This window comes from Helobdella robusta, assembly GCF_000326865.2.
Source record: "Helobdella robusta unplaced genomic scaffold HELROscaffold_99, whole genome shotgun sequence".
In the NCBI taxonomy this organism is placed as follows: Eukaryota; Metazoa; Annelida; class Clitellata; order Rhynchobdellida; family Glossiphoniidae; genus Helobdella; species Helobdella robusta.
The window spans coordinates 170806-181287 of record NW_008705557.1 but is presented as its reverse complement, the minus strand read 5'-3'; the positions used below and the strand labels follow the sequence as shown (position 1 = coordinate 181287).

Genomic DNA, 10482 nt, shown 5'->3' with positions numbered 1-10482 from the left:
TTATTATTTCCCATTTTTGTTTGGAGCAACTCTTTGCCTCTTCAAATTTTTGTTGAAAATAATTTTTTTCTGCCTTTCTCTTTACTGATGTAAAGTAATTTCTAAACTTTTTATATTTTTCAACATTAGCGGAGTTTGGTGCAGCGACTGCTATTTTATACAGTCGATTCTGTTTTTTTGATAATTTTATTATTTCATCAGATACCCATGCTTTTTTATATTTTTGTTTCTGCCACTGCAGAGGTGCGTATGTGTCAAGAGTTTTATTGAGTATATTGTAGAAATTCAGGCATGCTGTATCTATATTATTCTCGTTTTTAACTGAATGCCAATTTTGAAGTGAGAGGGCTTTTTTAATAAAGAAAATGGATGTTTTATTAATTTTTCTACATAAAATTTGGTCATCATTGATAGCAGTTTTAAAATTTTCTACTATTGCATAAACTGGAAAATGGTCAGAAAAGTCTGAGACTATGACTCCACTTTCGCAATGTTGATACAGGTTCGTAAATATGTTGTCGATTAATGAATTGGCGTTACAAGTTACTCTTGTTGGTAAATTAATTAAAGGCGAGAAACAAAATGAAAATAGTAAATTTTGGAAGTCTTTAGAATCATTTGAATCATTGTCCAATAAATTAACATTAAAGTCGCCCACTATAACATGTATGTGTGTATGTATGTATGTATGTATGTATGTATGTAAGTATGTATGTATGTATGTATGTATGTATGTGTGTATGTGTGTATGTATGTATGTATGTGTGTATGTATGTTCGTATAAACATTTATGTATAGATAATAAGAATTTAAAAGTAAAATTAATTCCAAATTACCGGAACATTCATCCGCTCTCGCACATCCCTGATATAACAAAACGCTGTCACCTGCGACGGCAACCCTAACTTGAAGACTCAAATGGAAATTAGTGGATTGATGGAATGGCGGATGAATTAAAACATCACCAGCATCGCCGCTAAGAGATCTGATTAGGCGCTGGCACCGTGGACCATCGTAGCTATGACGACATGTGCATTTTCTGTGTTTGTTTGTTTGTGTTTGTTTGTTTGTGTGTGTTTGTTTATGTGTTTGTTTGTGTGCTTGTTTGTGAGTTTGTTTGTATGCTTGTTTGTGTGTTTGTTTGTGTGCTTGTTTGTGTGTTTGTTTGTTTGTGTGTGTGTTTGTTTGTGTGTTTGTATGTATGTGTATTTGAGTATGTATATGTGTCAATATCACCTCTTCAATGGTAGTCGAATGACTTCTGTCTCATCATCATCATCGTCGTCGTTGTAATCATTATCATAATTTTCTCCGTCAAAACCATCATCATCATCACCGCCACCACCACCATCATCTTCATCATCATCACTGAGTCTTCTTCCGCCATTTAAACAGCTCCCAGATGACGATAATGATAATGATGGTGAGAATGATGATGAAGATGATAATGATGACATCACTATCACATCATCATCATCATTCCTCCAGTTGAAACATTTGGCCTTATAATGCAACACGGGTGAGGACAAACTCGTCTGGTTGGCTTCCAACAAGCTCATCATGGCCAACTTGTGCAAGATTGTTTTACAACTATCGTACGATGATGATGACGACGATGGTGATGATGATGGTGGTGATTGTGATGATAATGATGATGGTAGTGGTGGTGGTGGCGACGAGCAAGTTTTCGGACTACAGAGGTCGATCGGTGAAGATATGAATGGCGATCCAAGCACTTGTGAGAACTGTTTAGTGGATGGATGGATGGATGCGTGGATGAATTGATGGATGCGTGGATGGATGGATGAGTTGATGGATAAATGAATGAATTAATGAGTGATGGAATGAATGACGGAATGAATATGTGAGTTAATGAATGAGTGAATTAATAGATAAATGATTGAACTGATGAATGAACGGATGAATGCATAACAAAAACAACATATGAACGAACGAACAAATGAACAAACAAATGAAGTAGTTTCAAAGAATATACTTTGGAGATAATTTAGAGTTATATAAAGTTATATAGAGTTATATAAAGTTATATAGAGTTATATAAAGTTATATAGAGTTATATAAAGTTATATAGAGTTATATAGAGTTATATAAAGTTATATAGAGTTATATAAAGTTGTGTAGGGTTATATAAAGTTATATATAGAGTTATATAAAGTTGTATAGAGTTATATAGAGTTATATAAAATTGTATAGAGTTATATAGAATTAAATATCGATCGATCAATCAATAAGTTAAGCGCTATTTCCGCGATGTTCAACAGCGCTCCTCAATGAATTTTGAAAACAGATGGGTCTTGAGATCCGCTCTGAACTTCGTAAGTGATGGAGAAGTAGTCAGAGAAGTAGGTAGAGAGTTCCAGAGAAAAGGGCCAGAAAAGGCAAAAGTAGATTTAGCAGAAAGAGTGTTTCACACGAGTTAAGAAGAACTAACAAAATAATGGTTTAATGGGAAGAAACTAGTAAGTTATTGGAACAAAAAATTAACCGTTTGTACAGCCAAGAAAAGAATGAAATAAATAGAGAGAGAGAGAGAGAGAGAGAGAGAAAGAGAGAGAGAGAGAGAGAGACACACACATACCTCATTAACATTCTTGCTTATGATATAGTTCAACTTTGTGGCCTCGAAATAGCGTTTACTTGCGGCGCCATTAAGAATAACATCGCGAAAGGCAGAAAATAAAATATAGGACGACGATGACGATGAAGTCGCTGCTGGTGCTCCTGACGACTGTTGATTTCCGACTGATATAATGTGGATGTTTTTTGTCGGTATTTTCAAATGTTTCGAAAGGAGGTTGGAGAAGGCGTTCAGTCGGTTATTTGGGATCTTTGGTTCTTCCCCTTCCGGTGATGTTGCTGATATTAAATCACGTGACGTCATTCCTGTGTGTTCATTCATCATTAATTCATACATTAATTCACCCATCCATTCATTTAAAAGCGGTTGGTTGACTCTTAGCCAATTGCCATGATTTTGTTGACGTTACAAGATATTCACTCAATCATTCAATTCTATATTCATTCAGTCTTCATTCGTTCAATCAATCAATCAATCAATCAATCAATCAATCAATCAATCAATCAATCAATCAATCAATCAATCAATCACTCATTCATTCATTTATTCATTCATTCATTCACTTCTTTGGAAACATTCTTCCAAAAAAAAAATTTCAAAAAACCTTTAACAATCACGGACGCGATTCTCCAATCATCACCACCACCACCACTATCATCATCATCATCATCACCAGAGCATCTGACGTCACTATCTATGACGTCGACGATCACGTGACTGACGACCTCAGTGGACCACGACCTGTCGTGAACCTTGACCTTCAGTTCGTAACTACCTTCCACTATGTTGCCTAACTTGTAGAGCATACCGGTTTGAGAGTTTACCCTATAATAATAATAATAATAATGATAATAATAACAAAAATAATAATAATATTTATTATTTATATTATTGTAACATTATTGCTACTATTACTACTACTATTTCTGCTGCAATTATTTACACTACTGCTGCTACTACTACTACTACTACTACTACTACTACTACTACTACTACTACTACTACTACTACTACTACTGCTAATAATAATAATTATTATAATTAATTTATTATAATTAATTGAAAATTAATAAAATATAATAATGATAAAATATAAAAAATAAAAATAAGTTTAATTGAAAATTATTTTCTTTTTTTCTCGACTGGCTAAACAGGCCCTCGTGGTCAGTCATGTAATAAATAAATAAATAAATAAACAAACAGATAAATAAACAAATAAATAATAAAATTATTAATTAAATAAATAATTAATTATGAATAAATTATGACAAACAAACTTGAAGCGGTTGTAGTGGGGCTCGTATTCAACGAATGTGTAGGTCTTATCACCCCTGTCCCAGTCATCTGGGTCAGCAGCATACACGTACCCCAACTCGATTTCATCGTCATCATCGTCGTTATTATTATTACTGTTGTTGTTGTTGTGGTTATTATTATTGTTGTTGATGTTGTTGAGATTTTTCAAACCTGTAAATTCGGAATGGAGGTATGTACATTGGGGTGAGTCAAAAAAATTTTTTTTTAGTAAACGAATTCTAGTAGCGAAATTATGTTGTAATAAGACATCTTATTGAACCATCTAAAAGAGTATTGAATTATTTTGAGTGGAAGAGCATATTGTGATTATGGCTTCTACTACTACTGCTCATTCATTCATTTACTCAGATTCATTCGTTCGTTCGTTCATTCACTCAATCGTTCATTCATTTATGAATACTTTTATCCATCCATCCAACCATCCAAAAATGACCTTCACCTCTGCACTGAATGGCCGTGACCCTTTTAGTGCCAGCTGAATGCACGTTATCGTTGACATCACCGATGACGATAGTCAGTGAGTTAGTGGCCGACAGTGGCACATCTCCACTGTCCCTTATGACGATGGGGATGACGTATTGCTTCTGCTGCTCCCTGTCGAACGACTTCAAACTGGTCACTAATCCGGATCCGAATCCGGCTGGCCCCCCGTCTGCGTGCACGAGGTAGAAGTTGGTTGCGGATTATTATTTGTGGTGTATTTGTTTGTGATGTATGTTGTTGTTGATGATGTTGATGTTGTTGTTGATGTTGTTGTTGAAGTTGTTAATGTTATTGTAAATGTTGATATTGTTGTTGATGTTGTTGTTGAAGTTGGTTCTTTTTTACGTGTGCTAGTGACTTTTTCTTTCAAAATTAATAACAATTTTAAAGTTCGATCGTTCATTTGTTCGTTTATTTATTTATTGATTATTCGCTCAATCAATCACTCATTGGTTCATCTATTCATTCATTCATTCATTCATTCATTCATTCATTCATTCATACATTCATTCGTTCATGTCTCTTTCTTCTCAGAATAATAGTGTTGCAAGAAGTTCTTACTTTCATATACGTAGAATAAAAAAACTTTTGCCTTTTCTTGATGATCCTACTCTTCTCCTTCTTGTTACTTCGTTGGTCTTATCTAGGATTGTTTATTGTAACTCGTTCTACTATGGTCTTCCTGACTCTATACTCTATCCTTTAAGTAAAGCTTTTAACTCTGCTGCTCGTCTAGTTGCTCGTGCCCCTTTCTTTTCTCATATATCTCCATATCTTGTTCTCTTGCACTGGCTACCTATAAAATATAGAATAATTTTTAAAATTTGCACGTTCATGTATAAGTCTCAATCTAAATTATTTCCTAAGTATTTATCAGATATATTAATTAAACCTAAACGCCCCGGTTTACGATCGTCTTCTTGTTCTCGCTTCTTCTTAACTCGTGTTAAACACTCTTTTGCCAAATCTGCTTTTGCTTTTTCTGGCCCCTTTCTCTAGAACTCTCTACCTACTTCTCTGACCACTTCTCCATCACTTACGAAGTTCAGAGCGGATCTCAAGACCCATCTGTTTTCAAAATTCATTGAGGAGCGCTGTTGAACATCGCGGAAATAGCGCTTTACAAGCTAATTGATTGATTGATTATTCATTCATACAATGATGCCAGTAACACACACACACACACACACACACACACACACACACACACACACACACAGACACACTCAACCACATACTTGGTATGTATTTAAATTCAAAATCAGAGCAGTGTGGATGATCGTAACATGGACATTCTCCAAAACACGGTACCCAGAACTCAAAGGGAGGTCCATTCGTTAGGGTATCGCGGTCATGGGCACTGACTTCTGACACCGGACGATTAGGGAATTGGTTCTCGTAAAGGATAATAGGGATGTGCTGGTTGGCTAACGTTGGCGCGTTATCGTTGACGTCTAGGAGGTTTATAATTAGTGTGCCAGTACCCGTTAGCCGAGGCGTTCCTATGAATAAATTAATAAATTAATAAATGAATGAATGAATGAATGAATGAATCATTCATTCATTCAATCAATCAACCTTCGTCGATTGCTAATATATGGAGCCTATGAGACGGTACGGCCTCTCTGTCTAAAATTCCGCCCACACTGACCACGCCCTCTTCATTAATTTTGAATAAACCATCCGGATTGGTTGCCGGATCCAGAGAATAGCTGTGATTGGTCAACGAGAAATTAAATGCGTGGGTGGAATAATTAAATGATCATTATAATTGAATAATAAATGTTGGCAGATATGTTAATAGGTCATTTAATCTATAATTGATAGAGTGATTAAGTATGCAATTAGATAAATAAATGAATGAATGAATGAATGAATAAACGAACCTGAATAGTTTATTAATCCCAGAATCTGAATCAAATGCCTTGAATGTGTGGAGTTTCGTGCCAATTGTTATATTCTCATACACAACCACCTTTTTTCGAAGAACAATATATAATAATTTAAAGTGAAATAATATCTATTCATTCATTCGTTCGTTCGTTCGTTCATTCATCTACAGATCCAATTCATTCATATTTTTATTCATTCATCTTTCATTCATTCTTTCATTCATTTATTTTCTCGTCAATCAATCAACCAATTTACGGAAAATACGTTCATAAACGAATGGAATGAGCATCCGTTTACTATTCATTCATTCATTCGTTCATTCATTCATTCATTCACACACTCATTCATCCATTCGTGCATTTGTTTTTTTCATCTATCTATCCATCCATTTTTCATTAATTCATTCATTCACGAATTCATTCATTCATACATGCATGAATTCACTCATTCATTCATTTTCCTTCACTCAATCCACGGAATGAACGAACGTTTTTATTGTTAGGCACGAATACAGGCGGATTGTCGTTGAAGTCGGTGATGGTGATTTCAAGATGGCAGCTGTCCACGTGAGTGGGGTCCACATCTTGAACTCTGATCGTCAGGTTGAAGATTGGAGAACGCTGGGACTCGAAGTCGATTGGCTGGTTGATTGGTTGGTTTGATTTGATTGGCTGTGGTTGGTTGGTTTGATTTGATTGGCTGTGATTGGTTGGTTAGTTTCATAGGCGCCGACTCCATGGGGCTTGGAAGGGCTCGATCCCCCAAATATTTAGTCCCTCAGGCCCGCACAAATCTGAGCCCCCAATATTTTGTTATAAAAATTGAATATTTTTTTAGATAAAATTTTAAATAATTTCTAAACTTTCCATACCATTTTCATATTTAGTTCCAGAGATTTGTATAACGTAATTTAAGCAAATTAATTTAAATAATTTATAAACTTTCCATAAAATTTTCATATTTAGTTCTAGAGATTTGTATACAGTAATTCAAGCAAAAAAGACACAAAATTCAATGACTTTTGGCATAAAGTAACTTTGAGAGCGGCAAAAAATAATATAGAAGCCCCATCATTGCCGCGCGTAAGACGTGCCCCCACCCAAAAAAGGGGACAACTCCTTCTTTTAAAATACTCCTTCTAATCCGAAGAAGTATTTTAAAAAATTTTACCTTCAAGCCATGGATGCTGTACTTGAATGTCTGAAAACAAGATTCAAGTCCGAAGGATTTCTTATTGCCCAAAACGTTGAAATCTCAGTTGTAGGTGATTTAAATTTGCAGTATTGGGATATAAAAGTTTCAAAGCTTTTAGAATATTACTGAAATGATACAATTGAAGATCGTCTTATTTTACACCTGAAAATATTTCGAGACCTCATCTGCCATGACTGTAGTAATTCAAAACAGGAAATCCAAAGCATGCGAGATGTTATTGCTGATCTGATTAAATGCAAATCTAGGCAGAAAATATTTTCCAAAATTTTAAAAGTTTTAATGCTTTTTTTGACATCACCTGTAACAACTTGCACAGCAGAGAGAAGTTTCTCAGCCTTAAGATGTCTAAAAACGTGACTGGCGAAGCTGAACCACGCAGAGCGATGCTACATAGCTACCGAACCTCAAATGAGTCAATTGACATTAAACAATTAAGCAATGATTTTTTAAACGAAATGATTTACGATTAAAAACATTTGCATTGTTTTAATTTTGTTTCAATGTTTTATTTCATTACTTCCTATATATATATATAGGAAGTAATGAAATAAGTAATGATATAATATATCAATATATATATATATATATATATATATATATATATATATATATTGATATATTATACCATATATATATATATATATATATATATATATATATATATATATATATATATATGGTATAATATATCAATAGATGGCCCTGGCCTGGGCTCCCCAATATTTTGGACAAGTGGGCGCCTCTGGTTGGTTTGATTTGATTGGCTAGGTGATTGGTTTGATTTGATTGGCTGGTTGATTGGTTTGATTTGATTGGCTGGTTGGTTGGTTTGATTTGATTGGCTGGTTGGTTGGTTTGATTTGATTGGCTTACTGATTGCCTGATTAGTTGAATGAATGAATAATTGAATGTGCAGAGAATAAACAAAATAGAGAGGAAGAAATAGTCGAATGATTGAATAGTTAACTGATTGGACGAATGAAAAAATAGATAAATAAATGAATGAACGAAAGAATAAAATAAACAAATGAACAATCGATTGATTAATTAATTATTATAACCCCAACCCTAACTACCGGGGGTGGTTAGGGTTGGGGTTATAATAATCATCATGACCAACTTTAAAAATCCTAACAACACCAGTATCATTCATGAAGTCGTCGCTGACGATGTAGAAGTGTTGCCGGTTCGACTCGGCCAGGGAAAAGGTCAACTTGGCATTGAAGCCAACGTCGTTGTCAACGGCCACGACCCTAGCAACGGCCTCGCCCTTAGCAACGCTTTCGGAAATTTTTGTAGCGTAAACTTTTTGGGTGAATCTCGGCGAGTGATCGTTGATATCGTCGATGTATATGGTTACTGTGGCGCTGGCTGTGATTGGATGGTTGGATTGTGTTTTGTGTGATGCGATTGGCTGGCTGACTGGGTAGTTTGGGGTTGGTGTGATGTGATTGGCTGGCTGACTGGTTAGTTTGGGATTGGATTGTGGTTGGTGTGATGTGATTGGCTTGACTGGTTAGTTTGGGGTTGGATTGTGGTTGGTGTGCTGTGATTGGTCGGTTGATTTGATTTGCTATGTTGTGATTTGTTATTTGTTTGATTGGTCGTTGTTTGATTGGTTGATCGGAACAATTTTTGATCAGATGGTCAGTTGAAATAAATTTTTTGGTAAGTTTGTCATTCATTTTCTTCTCTTTCACTCACTCACTCACTCACTCACTCACTCACTCACTCACTCACTCACTCACTCACTCACTCACTCACTCACTCACTCACAGGACATGGGCGGACTGCCCTTGTCTCTGGCCAGCACGGTGACGTAATAGACATCCTGGACCTCCCTATCGAGAGCATTGCTCTGCACCGTGGTCACCAACCCCATCAAGGGATCGACTTGGAAAATGGGTTGATCTACTTTCGAGAGGTGACCCGATTTCAGAAAGTAGGTCACCGACCCATTTACGCCGTTATCTGGGTCACTGGCTATGACTGTCAGTATTGAGATTCCTTTAAGGGTTGGTGAAGGGTTCGTTTATTTTAATTAATTAATTGGGGCGGTTTTTTTGGGGGGAAAAATAATTATTTTAATAATTATCATCATCTTCTTTTTCATTACCATCATCACCTTGAGTTACTAATCATAATTAACTGAAATATTAATTAGAATCACCCGATAATTATTTCTAAATTAATGAATATGAATTGAAACTAAGCAATCGTGTCATCCCCGTTAATACCTCCTCCCGACCTACCAGATCTGGAGTGCTCCAGTACTCGACCGGTTAGTCGGTTAGAATCGAATCTCGGAGCGTTATCGTTGATATCGCGCGGTAGAACTCGGACCTCGGCGAAGCCGGTTAGCGATGACGACGGCGACAGAAGCGACGATTGCAAAAAATGATGATGTGGCAGACGATGGTGATGGTGGTCATTATTATTATCATCATTATTATTATTATTAATATCATTATTATTGTTATTATTATGACGATTTTTGGCGCGCCTATGTGTTGATAATGATGACGACGACGACGATGATGATATTGAAGTGGACGAAATATTAAACAGTCCACCACCACCACCACCACCATCATCATCATCCTCTCCACCATCATCATCATCATCCTCTCCACCACCACCATCATCTCCACCACCATCATCAACATCATCATTATTAATATTATAACCATCACCATTATTATTATTATTATTATTATTGTTGTTGTTGTTGTCAACTTCATCATATGAAAGAACGTTGAAGTTGAAGACAGCCCTGGTCTCTCGGTCCAGAGACCTCGTCAGGTAGATTTCCCCCGTGTGGCTGTTTATGATGAAGATTCCTGGGTGGTGGTGGTGATGATGATGGTGGTGGTGATGATGAGGGTGGTATTGGTGAAGATGCTGGTGACGATTGTAATGAAAATGATAAAGGTGATAATAATACTTTATATATATGCCGGGAAGAGCTTTTCTGT

At 35.9% G+C, this 10482-nt stretch overlaps 1 protein-coding gene across 1 annotated transcript; it reads right to left on the bottom strand.

The window, feature by feature from the left end:
• Positions 1–5707: 5707 nt before the first annotated feature.
• HELRODRAFT_142818 (hypothetical protein) lies at positions 5708–9365 on the bottom strand (the record flags this gene model as incomplete). The annotated part of the gene is made up of 4 exons (XM_009033814.1): positions 5708–5901; positions 5978–6056; positions 8643–8874; positions 9280–9365. Coding segments are annotated over 4 exons (591 nt in total), but the record flags the coding sequence as incomplete, so codon positions are not given.
• Positions 9366–10482: the final 1117 nt, after the last annotated feature.